This window comes from Crocuta crocuta, unplaced genomic scaffold (assembly GCF_008692635.1).
Source record: "Crocuta crocuta isolate KB4526 unplaced genomic scaffold, BGI_CrCroc_1.0 scaffold266, whole genome shotgun sequence".
Lineage (NCBI taxonomy): Eukaryota > Metazoa > Chordata > Mammalia > Carnivora > Hyaenidae > Crocuta > Crocuta crocuta.
The window spans coordinates 5,554,109-5,570,270 of record NW_027531005.1 but is presented as its reverse complement, the minus strand read 5'-3'; the positions used below and the strand labels follow the sequence as shown (position 1 = coordinate 5,570,270).

Genomic DNA, 16,162 nt, shown 5'->3' with positions numbered 1-16,162 from the left:
TCTTCAGCAAGTGTTGGGAAAAGCACAATGGGAGGAAGGGAAAGCACCCTGAGGGATTAAAGTGGGAAGGAGAGGGGAAAGATTACATATGAAAATAATATATTTTTTTCCTTAGAATGGTGAGAAAATGCGGTGACCGCATAGCAGGCAGAGGTGTGCTCACGTTCTTCTTGGTAAACTTTCTGCCTTGGTTCACATGGAGGGCAAGGCAGTCACCGTGTGGTACCAGAAATTTCCCACCCCACCTTAACCAATTTGGGGCTTGCTGAAGCATGTACAGCTCCCCCCACTGCTTACCCCAGGTCTCTGATTTTCCTACAGGATGAGGGAGTGGTGGGTCCAGGTGGGTCTGCTGGCTGTGCCCCTGCTTGCGGCCTACCTGCATATCCCACCCCCCCAGCTCTCTCCTGCTCTGCACTCCTGGAAGTCGTCAGGCAAATTTTTCACCTACAAGGGATTGCGCATCTTCTACCAAGGTAAGAAGAGGGCTGTCGGAGTCCCCTGCGTGTACAGATCCCATAGGCCCCCCTGAGGTACTTATTTTGTGTCCATTGACCTCTGTTGGCCCTCAGTGATGGCCGGGGGGGGAGGGGGCAAACCCCCGTTTTCTGTGTAGTGTGAAGGAATGAACTGATTCCCTTCATTAACTCCATAGCAGGGAAACTCAAAGGAAACTTCTGGGGGTGGGGGTCGATGGAATTGATTCTGATTTCTGTAAAACTGACTTTTCAGTATAATTTTTCTTCGTAGCCTCATTTGTATTGATAGGTATTGGTTTTCTCTTTTGAGCGCCCCTAGTGTTAGGTAATATAAACGGTATTCAATAGAGCGGTGTTCTGTTTCCCTCCATCCCTGATTTCATTTTATTGTGTTCTATAAAGATTGTTTGTTACACTCATAACTGTGATTTAAGCCTTATACCCCTGTATAAATTAATTTTCTGATGGTAATTATTGTTATGACTGCTACTTGTCAAGTAATTACCAGATGGTAGTCATTGAATTATGTTTTCAACCTTCATTATTTCATTTAATCTTTACAACAGTACTTGGATATGGGTGCCATTAACCCCTTTTATAGGTAAAGAAACTGTGAAACAAGATTGGGAAAGATTTCTTTTGAGCGGGGGTCAAGAGCAATAACGAAAAATGTTTGTCATAAACCGTTTTTCATTATTGCTCCTGACCTCCTCTCATTTGCTGTATTCAATTAGGTAAGTATATACTTTTCTTTACACTGGTCATTTAATTGTTTCTAGCTTTTTAATGTCTTAAATAGTCAATGTTGAAATCTTCCTGTATATGTTTATATGTATTTATTTTATCCATATATTTTCAAACTATACTACTTGCAAATGGAATGGTTTTAATTGCATGGATCCTCAAGAATATTTTTTAATTGCTTCTGATTAAATGATTTCTGCAAACCTTATCAAATCTCATGCCACTGGCAGCATGTACGAATGTGTCCGTTTTAATCTAATACTTTCAACAAGACCTTTTACTATTTAAATGACTAAAAGATGCTTGTGAATTAAAAATGTTCATGTCTGTACTGATTAGAGTTTTTTTATTCTTGTTAGAACTTTTAATAGTTTGAGCACTATGCTTTTGATACTGGACTGGGTCTCCCCCAGGGGAAATAAAAGTGCTGTACAAATAAAATAAACTAAGGTGTTCACCAGGTTGAGGAAGAGTTGCTATATTGTAGAGAATTTTTGTGAGGCCATCAATGAAAAGGTACCAAGAATCTGTAGTGTTTATGTTGTGATTGTATACTTTTAACTGTGCAAGTTTACTTTTTACTGTGGAAAACAATTTACATATTGGTAATAGAGAATAAAGAAAGAGATGGGGAAATGCTTTAAAAAAATCTAATTGAAATTAAGCAGATTCCCTTCAAGTATTCTCATATAAAGTGTGTTATTTATGTTTTTAATATACAGATGAAAAGAAAATCATCAAGTGCCTGTTTTTACTTAAAGCAGTAAGCTTGCATTTTAAAAATGAATGTATTATTTTGATTCCATTAATTTAGGCAGGGTTTTTTGTCCTTGATACCAGATTCCATAGATTTGAATATTTTCAAGGTTATTTTTTCAGGCGGTCAGCCTAACTGATTCCTTTCCTTTTTTCTAGACTCTGTGGGTGTGGTTGGAAGCCCTGAGATAGTTGTGCTTTTGCATGGCTTTCCAACATCCAGCTATGATTGGTACAAGGTAATGAAATCAGATTTCTAGATCCGACTCTATCTTTAAAAATCCAAAATCAAGGGCTATGTTATCAGCACTGCAAGGTTCTTACATATTTGAGTTGCTTAATAAAACAGGATTAAATGTAGAACTCTTACTCATTTACTGTAAGAGAGTAAAAAACTCTCTGGTGATCTGGAAAGGATCATTGACAAGTTAAAAATGCTAGAGTTTTTCCCTGAATGGAGATTAGGAGTAAACCAAGAGGATCATCCGTGGGCCTGTGGTGGTTTCATGGGATTTTTTTCTTTATCGAAGTCTGTTTGTTAAGTCAAGATGGGGATGAAACGCCTGCACGGTAGGTTAGAGGAGAGGAAGCACAGGATTACAAAATCCAGACCCCGTCTTTCTTTCTTGTAGATTTGGGAAGGTNGGGGGGGGGGGGGGTGGGCAGGTAGGAGGGCTGTTGGATGAGGACAGAGGGTCAGGCTGGAAGACAGATCTGCTCTTGTGACGTCATCCTGTATGTCTGGGCTTTCTTCTCCTTAAAGACCACATCACTACTCCATATTCGAGCAGGCCAGCATTGTGGAGGCTCTTTTGCGGCACCTGGGGCTCCAGAACCGCAGGATCAACCTTTTGTCTCATGATTATGGAGATATCGTTGCTCAGGAGCTGCTCTATAGGTCAGTGAGGTCACACAGACTTCAGTACTACTCACAGGTATCACTGGTTTAAAGTGCTGGGAAAAAGAAATGGTTCCTGGATTCTGTCTAGCCCTTTTTCCCCTCTTGGGTAATTTGTCTTCAGTGGCTGCATTGTGTATGTCCACTGAGTCCGATGTGTGTCTCCCTCACCCCTTTCTAGGTTCAAGCAGAATCGATCTGGTCGGCTTACCATAAAGAGTCTCTGTCTGTCAAATGGAGGTAATTGCCATGGTGGTGGGTGGAAAGGGAGGTGTAGCCCCGAAGGGCCACATGTGGGTATCACGTTGACATCTAAACGGTAACCTTATGATACAGCAGGCAGACAGAATTACACTAGAGGATCTTGACCTTTTTTGGGCCATGAACGACTTTGGTGGTCTAATGAGGTTTATTAGACCCCTTCTAAGAATAATATTTTTAAATATAGAAAATAAAATGAATAGGGTCACAAAGGAAACTGATCGTATTGGCAAACAGCTAATAAAAAGCTGTGTTATAGTAACATGTGCGTCTTTGTCAATGTATTGCATGGCAAGATCTGTGGGTAGGTGTAGCCACAAGTGGTAGTGAGGCTGGTAGTGAGAAGTGCAAACGCCATTTTGCACTTGCTGCAGTAACTGTGACAGGTTATACAGATAGTTGTGATGAAACCACAGGTGCTTCTGATCCTCTGTGGTTAGTTCCAAAAACTCTTTTAAGTTTTTAAAACATTTTTTAAAAATGTTTGTTTATTTTTGAGTGGGAGGGAGAGAATCCCAAGCAGGTTCTGTGGTTGACAGCCCAGAGCCCAGTGCAGGGCTCCCGAGCTCAACAAACCAGAAGATCATGACCTGAGCTGAAATCAAGAGTCAACGGACTGAGTCACCCAGGCACCTCCTCCCCCGCGCCCTCCCCACAAGAAAACTCTTAATTGACCGGAGTGCCAAGCTTCACTTAGAAATTAGGGAACCTTTGATTAGATCTTTTGGAGAGGTTACTTTTTCCTTGTGTGCCATTGAGCCTGACTTGTAAATATTCACGAATACCTGGATGTCCCCTGAATGTCATAAGGGCAGCTGGGGATGGGAGTCTCTCCCTTTATCAGCGATGCTCATGGCTTTCTCTCATTGACTCTGGAGAAGAATAGAAAAGGAAACTCTAGCTTTTTGGTTTTTTTTTTTTTTTTTTCCCCCTCCTCCTGGGGACCTACAGTCCCTGAAAAAATCACTGGTTTCTTTTGTAGCCCAAATCACTAACAATACTGGGTACTCTGAGGAATGAGAAGAAAGGCCAAGGGAGGTCAGGGCTTGGTCATCAGCATCAGGGACGATCACATACATTAGCTTTCCCCTGTTTCTCTAATCGTCCAATGGGGAAAGTAATCCCAGCAGTAGAATCTGACCTGTTAAACAGAGAATTCCCTGGAGAAGTAATTAGATGACAGAACTAAGTCTTATTGGTAATCCTGTTTCTGGCAGTAAAGGCCCCAAATGTGACAGTCAATTGGGAGATAGTCCCCGATAATGGGCCTGTGTTTGGCCTAAAATTGTTGGTAAATAACTAACATGAGTGTCTTCTTCTCCTATAGGTATATTTCCTGAGACTCACCGTCCTCTCCTTCTCCAAAAGGTTGGCTACTCCAGTGACAGAATTTTAGTTTTTAAGATTTATGCTAACATAAATAATGCTAAGACCTTTCTGAGGGCCATACCTGCTGTAATGGGCCATGATTACAATGGCTCTCCTCAGGAATTTACATTAATAAAGTTAGTTTTTTTCCTTCTTATGCAGATAAAGCAAGGGAGGCAGTTTCTAGGTAAAGCCTCCTTTCTGAGAGTAAGAGATCAGCAACCATTTGGAGACATGCAGCCACCTAAAGATTTGTGTCGTTAGCATGACGTCTGAACAGATCAGATCCTAAAGTTAGAAACTACCGATCCCAACATCGGTTAAAAATCTTAGGGATTTAGTGAAGTGTAGAAATGTAATCTTAAAGGGAACTACAAATAAGTCTGCCGTCTGTGAGAGAATGGGTAGGCACAGCAAGAAACGGAGAGCCAAAAAGGAAATGTCTCAGTAGAAGGACATTTGGCTTAAGTCCTTTTTAAATTCCTAATAGAAAACTTGTGTCCCGGTTAGTGGTTTTCTTTCTCTAAATTCTTGATTTTTACTCCTTTACCTACAGCTTCTCAAAGATGGAGGCGTCCTGTCACCCATCCTCACACGATTGATGAACTTCTTTGTATTCTCCCGAGGGTGAGTCATTATTGATCCGCTATAGCCTGGGAACAATGGAGTGAAAAGTTGCCATTAAGATTCTGGGCCAAATCCTAGGGCTTGATATTTTAAAAAACACAGGTGTTGGCCATTTGCCAGGGAAGTAATAGAAGGAATGCACAAGTCAGTTAAGGGTCACACTCTGTGACCTGTGAGGTTCCAGTCATATTTTATGTCCTGGATTCTTCTCACCTACGTCTTTCTGCTTTTTTGGGCTCTTTCAGTCTCACCCCAGTCTTTGGGCCGTACACCCGCCCCTCTGAGAGTGAGCTGTGGGACATGTGGGCAGGGATCCGCAACAATGATGGAAACTTAGTTATCGACAGGTAAGAAACAACACTTTGCTTTGGCTTCCAGAGAAGCTTTTTGTTTGTTTGTTTGTTTTGTTTTTTTTTGGAAAGCGAGGATAGCTATAGGATTTCTTGTTCTGTTCCTTGCTGGCTGTGCCCTCTCACAAGAGGGTTGGTTATGGTTTGTGAGAAAAACGAGAAAGTCCTGCTGTACTTTCTGAGAAGAAAGACATGGAGAGTAGTGAGCCCTGAGCAGAAGCCCTGTGGCATAGAGTTTAGATAAATAGCTGCAAATTCTACTGCTAAATCAGTAACCGGCCAACTGAGTCTAGCAAATCCTACTCTGGGCTTTTTGTTAATGTTAAATGCTTTAGAATGTCTAATCATGGTTGTGAAAGGAGCTTCGTACTTCTCATACATCTCAAAGTACAAGTCTCTTCCTTTTTCATGTCTTTTCTGTAGCAACAGGGACTGAGAGGGAGAGCTCTCTGTCTTGTACAAAGCATCTTCATGCCTTGGTTCAAGTGAGAATGTAGCGGCTTTCATTTTAGGATGCCTTTGCATTCCTTTAAGAATAAAAATTCTTGTTCTATTCTTGCTGACACGTCCGTCTATTATAGTCTCTTACAGTACATCAACCAGAGGAAGAAGTTTAGAAGGCGCTGGGTGGGAGCTCTTGCTTCTGTAACTATTCCCAGTGAGTACATCTCTGCTACATTTTGATAGGAATACCGAGGGACTGTGGGAGCTAAAACCATTGCCAGGTTTAGCAAATAAAAATGTAAGACACCCAGCTGAATCTGAATTTCAGATAAACAGCAAGTACTTTTCTAGAGTAAGTATGTGCTTGGCAGTATTTTGACATCTTTATACTAAAAAAAATCATTTCTTACCTGAAATTCACATTTAACTGGGCATCTTTTATTTAATCTGGCAGCCCTACTTCCAGCATCTGGAACACCACCGACACATGTTGTAGAGCAAAGTATAGAAGACAGGGAGCTGCTATTGCAGAGGTAGTTGGGGTCACTGTCAGGAGTGGGAGTGAGGCCAGCTCTGGTGCTGGCCCTTCTCCATGGCTGCCACATTAAATGCTGAAGGGCCGGGACAGAAGGCGGTCTAGATTACTAATTAAGAGGCTGTAGGTGTTTCTGCTCATTTGTCTATTTGTTCTTATAGATTTAAAAAGGAAAAAAAAAATCAGCGCAGTGTCTCATACTTAGTAGCTAGTGCCCAAGAAATTATTGGTTGACTTAAAATGTCAGCGGCCAATGATAACTGAAGAGAGACCTAAATAATGATGGTATCCTGGATTCATAGGAAGACTGTATGCACAGTGTAGCTTAGTCCTCTTGGTCCAGGCACAGAAGAGCTAGAAGAGGGACTGAATGGCTGTGTATAGAACTGTCCCAAATGGACTGTTAGGCTTATTCCCAGGAGTTCCTTAACCTACTTATGAAAAGCAGCTAGATTTTCTAAGCATAAAATTCTTTAAAAAAATTTTTTTAACATTTATTTTTGAGAGAGGGGGAGAGCGAGCGAGTGGGAGCACTAGTGGCAGAGGACAAGAGGGAGACAGAGAATCCGAAGCAGGCTCTCCACAGTGAGAGCCCTACGTGGGGCTCAAACTCACAAACTGTGAGCTGATCACCTGAGCCGAAATCGAGCCGGCCACTTAACTGACTGAGCCACCCAGGCACCCCTAAGCATAAAAGATTTTTAATCAGCCTAACGATAACCCACAACCCTCGGACCAACTAAGCATAAAAGATTTTTAAAGAAGATCTTTTGAAACAAAAAATAATCAAGTGGGACTTCATCAAACTCAAAAAGCTCTGTATAGGTAAAGAAACCATCAACAAAAGGGAAAAATATTTGCAAACCATGCATCCAACAAGGGGTTAATATCCAAAATTATTAAAGAACTCATACACTCAATAGCAAAAAAACAAGCCAGTTAAAAACTGGGCAAAGGATGTGAATAGATATTTCTGCAAAGAAGATATAGGAGAGGCCAACAGGTACATGAAGAGTTCAAGATCACTAGCCATTAGGTAATGCAAATTAAAACCAGAATGAGAGATCACCTCACACCTGTTAGAATGTCCATCATCAAAAAGACAAGAGACAAGACAATTAAGAGTTGGTGTGGATCTGGAGGAAAGGGTGCCCTTGTGCACTGGTGGTGGGGTTGTAACTGGGGACAGCCATGGTGGAACACAGTATGGAGGATCCTAAAAAAAGTGAAAATAGAACCGCCAAATGATCTGGCAACTCCACTTCTGGAGTTTCATTTCCTTTGGAAATGAAAACACTTGAAAAGGTGTCTGCACCCCCGTGTTCATAGCTGCATTGTTTATGATAGCCAAGACATGGAAACAGCCTGCGTGTCCATCCATCAGGGAGTGGGTAAAAAAGCTGGGATATCTATATAGATATACACAGTGGGCATTATTCAGCCATAAGGCCATCTTCCCATTTGTGACAACATGATGAACCTACAGGGCGTTGTGATTAAATGAGAGAAGTCAGACAGAAAGACAAATACTGTGTGATATCAGTGGAGATCATACTGTGGAATTTAAAAAAAACCCACCAAACTCGGAGGAAAAGAGATTAGATCTGTGGTTACCAGAGGTGGGGGGAGGGGGAAACTGGAGGAAAGGAGTTAAAATGTACAGACTTCCACTTAGAGTAAGTACTAGGGATATAATGTACAACGTAATGACTACAGCCAACAAGAAAATTGCTGAGAGAGTAAGTAGATCCCAAGAATTGTTTTCTTTTTATCATGCATCTCTAGGAGGTGGATGTTAAGTGAACCTGTTTTGGTAATCATTTCACAAAATACATACACCATACCGTCAAGCTGCGTGCTTTAAGCTTAAATAGTAACGTATGTCCATTATTTCTCAGTGAAGACCGGAAAAACAATTTTTTTTGAAGGGGTAGGAGAATAGACGTGAAAGCTTTAGTAATTCATTCCTCTTCTCTCTTCTAGTTCATTTTATCTACGGGCCACTGGATCCCGTTAACCCCTATCCAGAGTTTTTGGAGCTGTACAGGTGAGTCTCCCTCAGTGAAATTTGTTCCGTTTCTCATGACCGTGGCGAGGAGGAGAGTCATGGTCCCTGCCCTCACTGGCTGTTCATCTAGGAAACACACACAGAGATAATTGGGGAATCTTATTTGCATAAATGGAAAGATGAAAAAGTTTAGTTCTACACTGTCTTGGTTTATACAGCCTGTTTCCACTGTCATGGATACCATATACTCCTAGGTGTACAGGTAAGGAAAAGCTGTCACGGGAACCAAGGACCGGAAGTAGGTCTGTCTTAAGAAATGTTTGCTTTAGTCTGACTGTAAAGCTAACTCCTCAACCTTGGCTGAGCAGACTGCAAGGAGAGGTTGAGAAGAGTTCACTGTGGAAAAGTACCTTCTCCTTGGTGGTTATTTTCTCTAGTACTTACTCCGAAGGTGTTGGAATAAGAAATCTTGATTATGTCGCATAAGACTGTCCCATACCTTCATATGGCCTAGCAGAAACAACCCAGTAGTAAATAGTGTGCATTTAATTCTAAACAAAATGCCCCCCCCCCACTGTCTCCTGCTAGGGTTGAGGAAGGTCTTTTGTTATCTTCACTTGGACAGCTAGTTGCTGAACGGCCCACTTGTTTGATGCCTCCTGCTTCTCTAAGGAGCCGGAAGTCATCCTGCTTGGGCAGGTGTTACAGAGTGTTTTGTTTTCAAGTTGTTGTCTGTTGGGTTATGAACATTTAAGAACCAGCCTGCTTATGTCATAAATGGAATTGGCAGGTTTATCCGCCCAAGATACAATTCTAGAGTAGAAGGTGAAAAAGCTCTTTGTTGGTTCCTTCCAGTGTGGTACGTCTGTAAGGGCATTTACTGGGGCTGCCCACTGGCTTGCATCCCTCCCCTCCCTCCAGCCTCAAGTTCACCTCCATGCTGTTCTCTTCCACTAGGAAAACGCTGCCGCGGTCCACAGTCTCGATTCTGGATGACCACATTAGCCACTACCCACAGCTAGAGGATCCCATGGGATTCTTGAATGCATACATGGGCTTCATCAACTCCTTCTGAGCTGGAAAGAGTAGCTTCCCTGTATTACCTCCCCTACTCCCTTACCTGTTGTGTATTCCACTTAGGAAGAGATGCCCAAAAGAGGTCCTGGCCACCAAACACTACTCTCTCACAAAAGTCCACCTGACTCACTTGTGATCAGCATACAGTTAAAAGCCCACAGAAGCTCTGGCTAAGGGTGGCCCTAACAGTCCACCTCCCGCTCTTCTAGCATCCGAGCGACTATATAGACTTGCCTTTGTCTTTGTGCTATTAGAACATTCTGAGAAGATTACTACTCACAGACTCAGAAAGACAGGTGTTTTAAAAGTCGTCTTAGCAATTCTGTGGACTTTTCTGAAATATTTAGAAATGCTAATTTCTGGCCCATCCTCGATTGGAATCCTATGGTAAAGAATGAGGCGAGGGTGTCTCCTTACCTGTCCTCAAATGGCTGTGAGGGCACATGCTTTTGTAAGTTCTCTAAGCAACACAGCTTAGTAAGAGAGTGAGTCTCCCTTGTCATAACTTTGGATTTCGTTCCATCAGCTGCTTTTAATTATAGGCATTTTGTTGACCTAGGTTTTGGTTTGAATATGCAGTATTCTAAGTATACTTTAAGACTATGATTTACCTGCACGTATTATATGTATTTTATAAAGATACTAAACCAGCAGATACTCTAGCAGAATAGTGAACCTTATTCAATAGGTTTCATTTCTGAATAAGTTGAATTAAATCTGAACTATTTACAGAATTTCCTAAAATCACAGGATGTTAAGGACCAGTAGCATCCGTGCCAGAGATTTACTGTTATTAGCTAATAGCAAATAACAGTCTGACTCTTCATACCTCAGTGCTTAGAAGTATGTCCCTCCTGAGCTGGAGGGGAGGGGATCATTGTACAGTCCAAGGTACCATGCTGAATGTACATGGACTGCTTTCATGACAATTGCGTAACTTCTCGTTGGTTGTCCTAGAGAAGCTTCCTCTTGTAGCTCAATAATTCCTGTACTTTACAGACAGGAAAGTTCCAGAAACTTTAAGAACAAATTCTGAAAGGCCTATGAGCAAATGGTGCTGAATACGTTTTTTTTAAGCCACAGCTTCATTGTCTTAGTCAAAACAGGATGATTGAGTGATTAAATTTTTTTTATTAGCAACTTGAAGTATAACGACTGAAACTGGAATAAGTGTTTATTTTCTATTAATAAAAATGAATTTTGACAAAAGTGGACTCTGGCTTCCCCTCCCCCACCACCCCTCTGGGATAAAAGCTTTCCAACATTGTCAGGAGCTTTCAGACACACATTAAACTAAAGAATATGATGAAGTTAAGCAGCTAGGGTACAGGCTAGTATCTGATTTGCAACATCACCCAAAGCTGACCAAGTATTAATTAAAAAAAAGAAATTTACATGCACAAGGACAGATATTTGCTTGATCTGCTGGCTCAGGGCCAAATGTTTAATTTGCTTCTCCAAAGATGTTAATCTTTAAAAGTATGATTCTTGGAAATTCATGCCACTAGCCTAAAAGCCCACTGACAGTGAAGGACGCCGTCAACTTCATCTTGCCCAGTGAAAATTTATCCAACAGAAGCTAAGATAACATCTACAGGTGTTCCCTCTTTGCTTCTGACGGTCACCTGCATGGTCACTCCGTCTGCTAAGGCCAGCCTGGACCTCACCAATAAATCATAGCCACCTCTGTATACACCTGAGAGAAAAAAAGCAAGGAAAACTAGAGTAAGAACTCAAAAGAAGCTCTGAATAATGAACTATATCATGCTCTGCTTGCATTTCCTTTGTTATTTTAGTGTAGCTTTTCTAGACATTCGTGTTTACAATGAAAATTGAATCCTGTGGACAAATTCTAAGTAATCTTTTGTATTCTTGTGATACCAGGCACATAGAAGGTATTCAATAATACTGGTTTGAAGGTGGGGAAGTGGTGGCGTTGGTGTCTGTGGGAGAGATTTCAGTGTTTTAGGCCAAATTTACTTCTTTAGAGAACAATGTAAGGATAGCAGGCAAATAATTAAACAGCTAAGACAAATGACTCATTGACAGGGCTTCAAATGATAACTCCTAATGGGATCACGGAACAGTAGCCAGACACCGGAGCCCCTGCACCCCCTCCTATTTTGCAACCAAAGGGAGAATCCAATGGAAGTCTCTTACCTGCCAGATAGAGGGAATGGGAATTCTTGTTCTCGGGTACTTTGTCTGACCTCTCACACGGCTGCATGCCCAGAAATGTGATGATGTTGTTGACAGCTTCTGTGTCGAGAAGATACCACAGTGTCAGGAGAGCTCAGCCCGGGGGTCTGCCCCTGTACGTGCTGGGAGTGGAAGGGGTGCCCAGTGGAGGGAGGCTCCCAGACTAGAACCTGGGCAACTGCATTAGATGATGCGGACGGGATCCTGGCCTCGTCAGTGAAACAGGTCATGAAATATTTACAAGAGTTACTGTAGAATAATAAATAGGCCTATTAGGTTTTATACCACAATACACTGATAGCAAAATTGTTCTCACCTTCGAGAGTTTTGGTAGAGCTGAGGGCAAAGGTCTCTTCTTTCTCGAAGGTGTCTCCCACCTCTTCCCAGGCAGCAGCAAAGTTAGGCTTCAGTACTTTCTGAATATGGTCAGACACAGTCACTTCGAGATCTTCCAGCTAGTAGGTAACAAGCAGGGGTCAGTATGCAGCAAAGATGGATGGGGCTGATGAGTATGCTGTCATCATTCCATGTTCTATCCTTTGCAGGAGCCTAGAATAGACTCTACCACCAAAGTAGTTTAAGTTCTGTGGTCTAGATAAATCTAACCAGATAGGCCTTAGCAAAGGAAAGCGAGAAAACAGGACAAATCGCAATACCTGTCGCCCCGGGGTACAAAGCAGTCAGGCTGCCGTACCGAACCGTGGAGCTGAGGCCATACAGGACCTGGACTTCACGTTCGCTACCAGGTTGATATTTTTTAAACTTTTCCCAACATTCGGTGAAGCTTTTCAGTTCCTGATGTAGCTACATTATCAGCAAACTAAAAGCTGCTAAACAAAAGCAGAAAATCCCAATACTTCCAATAAAACTCATTGATCTCCATGAAAATCATGTGATTGTTCTCAGCTCTTCATCACCCCTACTTTTAAAGACCTAAAGGAAGTGAGTTTTGCTTTAATCGCTAAGCTGTAAATCCGAACTATCGCTGGCATGACACACTCCTGTCCCCGAGGAGGGTTAGCCCTGGTCTTCCTCAGCTGTCTCTGTTAGAGAAGAATAAAACCCTGTGGGTTCATGTCAGATGTTGCCAGCAACGTGTTCCCACAGGCAGAAGTCACTGGGTGGTGCAAAGGTGTCAGAGTGAGTCTGTGCGGGGGAGACTCACCACGTACTCATCATCATACCCCTCCTCAGCTGGAACCCCAGTGTCAGGGTCGCAGTCCCGGACCGTAAACTTCATGGTGCAGCTGAAGGTGCCTGCAACTGGGGGCAAAAGAGAAGGCGAGCCTGCGTCAGGCTCCAGCTCCGTCTGCACGCAGCGCCCTGCCCTGTGTGGTTAGGGCTGGCAGCTCCCAGAGCAGCCTGCGGCCTGGTCCAAAAGGTCCACAAGACGACTTTAAAAGCCATACCCTGCCGTCCATAGAATACGTCTTTCCTGTAGAAAAGTACAGGAAAGATGACCGGGGCAAAAGGGTTTTCGTATCTGTATAAAGAAAGCAGCAGGAGAGACAACTTAGGGGACTTTTTACCAGGCCTGTCAAAGGGGTCTACAAGTTGACAAATGTAAGAATCATTACTTTTAGGAGCTGACAAAGCCAAAAAAAAAAAAAAATGATGGCAAAAAGCACATAGGTCATCAAATTAACACTGAGTACATCAGGGTCTCTCAATATCAATACTGTATCTTTAGAATGTGGACTGACAGTGGGTCCACAGGCCACCAGAATGAACTTGCTTTATGTCAGCTCTCATCCTACAGGTAGTAGGTCAGTAATAAGGTTCTAGTATTGGCAAAGTCAGTGTCTTAAAATGGAACAGCAAGTGGGCCGTGACATGTTTGGGGACGACGGGTAGAAAAAGAAATGGAGGTGGGGGACAGTTTTAGGAAGGGAAGTCTTCATGAAGAAGATGGGATTTTCTGAACTGTTGGAAGGGGGGGGTGATTTATTCAGTACGGATGAAGAAAAGCATTGAGGGTCTAATCCATGGTCTGAAAAAGGCTTACAGGTACAAAAAAATACTAGAAATTGGGGAGTTAGAGTTATTCAGAGGACAGGAAGGGCAGTAAAGAACAGACTCAGATGGAATGACCATCTGTGACAATCTGGGTAATGGGACTTTCATCTGTCTGCTCAGTCTTAACTTTAAACTCCCTCCTTCTCACCAAGTATGTAGTAAATGTCATTACACATTGACATTCCATATAAAGGTGTAAACAAACATGTCATATTGGAGTCGTGACCTCTTTCTCCAGGAGTTGATTGCCTAGGAGTTAACAAGGGGTGAGAGAGAGGGAGAGAGACAGAGGGAGAGGGCGGGAGAGAGGTCTGCTCATGTGCCTGTGATGCTACAACTCAGTGCTGTAGGTTCTTTAATGTCAGTTTTAACAGGGCTGTGTGGGAGTGCAGGATTAACAGCTCGGGGAAATAAAAAAATCTGAAAGGCTGTGACAGTTTAATGGGATCTCAAAGGATGCAAGAGAGTTGGGCAAGCAGAGGAAGACACGAACACAAGGCCAGAAAGGCCATGGGGCTGTTGGCAATGGTTAGAGATATGCTAGTGCCTAGGTGCTGGAGGAGAATTTGTTTAGGGACTTATTTGAAATACCCTGTATTTAAAATGAAGGAGACCAGATATTTTCCAACAGGCTCTGGTGAGCTGAGACAGTCAGGAGACTGGAAGGTTAGAAATAACTAAAGCCAATTGTGGGAATCCTGAGAAGAATGGGTCTGAATTCAGAGAGCATGTTGAAAACAGATGACGGCAGCAAGGTGACCCGTACAGGAAGAGTGCAGCCCCCTATTGCCCCTATTGGTTTTGATTCAGCAGGGAGGCTACAAGCAAATGAATGGGAGAAGTAAGGAGACCATCAGGAACAAGGGTAGGATCACAGCCTGGGGCAAACTGGTTGGATTTTAGGTGTAAGTAAAGACATAAGTAAGTGACACAGAGAAACAGATTAAGGAAGCAAATAGGAATGGTGTGAGTAGAATGTTTCTGAAACTTTTGTGACAAAATTTTACTTAAGTAATTTGGTTAATACAAGGGGAGGTTACAGGGCGTCTAAGGTGACACACTCCATCCAGTAAAACCACTGGTAGCAATCTATTGATGTCACTAGAAAGGATGACCAACACTGGGTGAAGAGAGGGAGTGAGGGGGCCCTTTCATGGCCAGAGAACAATACTGAATCCATTGCTGTAACATAAAGATGAAGTCAGGCAAATAACCAAAGGCGATTAAGAGCAGAACACCCTGGCGATCTACGTTAAAATTCTTCTCAGAAACGAAGCTTGTCCCGAGAGGACTGACTGAAGGGAGAGAGAGCTCCTGAGGAGACCTGTGTGAAAGAAAACAGAATAAGAGAAAAGGTAGATGCCGGAAACTACGTCAGGAGAGCTGTGTGGGTTAGGCTGGGGTGCAGGACCTGCAGAGTAGCAAATGGCAGAGTGGAAAATTCGGTGGGGAGCTGCCTGGTCTCAACCACTGGAGAGGAGACTGTGATTAAATAAGACATGGAGTTCTAAGACGACATTCCAGAAAGCTTTGTTGAAGTAATTTAAAGGCTGTGGTCAATGTGGAAGAAAAAAGGAAGGGGTAGACTAGGGACAGATGTAAAGCAGGCTGACCGTAGCAGTCCATGCAGGCAGGTCTGGACCGAACTGAAAAGGAATCGATGCAGTACAGTGTGTAAGAGATCCAGGAAGATGGAGGCGAGTCAGGCAGTGAGTGCCAAAAATGAGCAAATATGTACCAGGAAGGGTGCTGAATCCATGGAATGCTACACACATACATGGCAGGAGGGATGCTAAAGAGATGGATTTTCTCTAGAACAAAAGTAGGGGGAGAGGTACAGAAAAGCAGCATCAAGTTGCCCTCAGATGGAAAGGAGTCACTAAAGAATGCCACATCGGCTGGAAGCACGGGGCAGCATTCCTGGGCCACAGGTCATGAGGCAGTGAGAAGGAGAGGAGAGACTGGAAGCAAAGAAAAGGAAACACTGCAGTGGAGGGCCTGTCTGGCAGAGCAGGTGAGGGACCAAGAAGGTCTAGAGTGGGGCATCTGGTCAGAGCTCGAAACGGGTCATTGGTCACATTTCGAGTGTTGTGAGGAGAGGTATAAAGAAAGTGTGAGAAGCAAGGACTTGAGTAGGAGGCAGGAGCAGACTAGTTCTTGGAGCATCCATCTGGAGGGAAATTGGGACCTGAAGGACTTGGGTGACAGGGAAGTTGATGAAAAGCTACTGCTGGTGACTTCTGAAGCAACCACATGCGAAGTAACTGCTTGAGCTAAAGCCGACCCAGTGCTGGCGACTTTTGAGATAGCAGGCTTGACTTAGTTGAGTGGCTTGTGCGTGAGGAGGTAGAGGGGGCACATCTGGAGAGAAGTGTCCCGCACCCACTCCTTCTGTGGAGA

At 43.1% G+C, this 16,162-nt stretch overlaps 2 protein-coding genes across 2 annotated transcripts in view; one reads left to right on the top strand and one right to left on the bottom strand.

The window, feature by feature from the left end:
- Window positions 1-322: 322 nt before the first annotated feature.
- MEST (mesoderm specific transcript) lies at window positions 323-10,756 on the top strand. The gene is given in 11 exon segments (XM_077770727.1): window positions 323-476; window positions 2,139-2,218; window positions 2,612-2,621; window positions 2,667-2,877; window positions 3,059-3,117; window positions 4,466-4,506; window positions 5,063-5,133; window positions 5,379-5,480; window positions 6,065-6,141; window positions 8,446-8,509; window positions 9,428-10,756. Coding segments are annotated over 11 exon segments (987 nt in total). The 3' UTR covers window positions 9,546-10,756.
- The window catches only part of COPG2 (coat protein complex I subunit gamma 2), a 107,668-nt gene continuing 102,209 nt past the window's right edge, over window positions 10,704-16,162 (bottom strand). The window contains exons 21-24 of the mRNA XM_077770726.1: window positions 12,912-13,009; window positions 12,063-12,201; window positions 11,708-11,806; window positions 10,704-11,243 (exon numbers count right to left, since the gene is read on the bottom strand). Coding sequence (XP_077626852.1) covers window positions 11,113-11,243; window positions 11,708-11,806; window positions 12,063-12,201; window positions 12,912-13,009 — 467 coding nt within the window. The 3' untranslated portion in view covers window positions 10,704-11,112. The remainder of the gene's footprint in view (window positions 11,244-11,707; window positions 11,807-12,062; window positions 12,202-12,911; window positions 13,010-16,162) is intronic.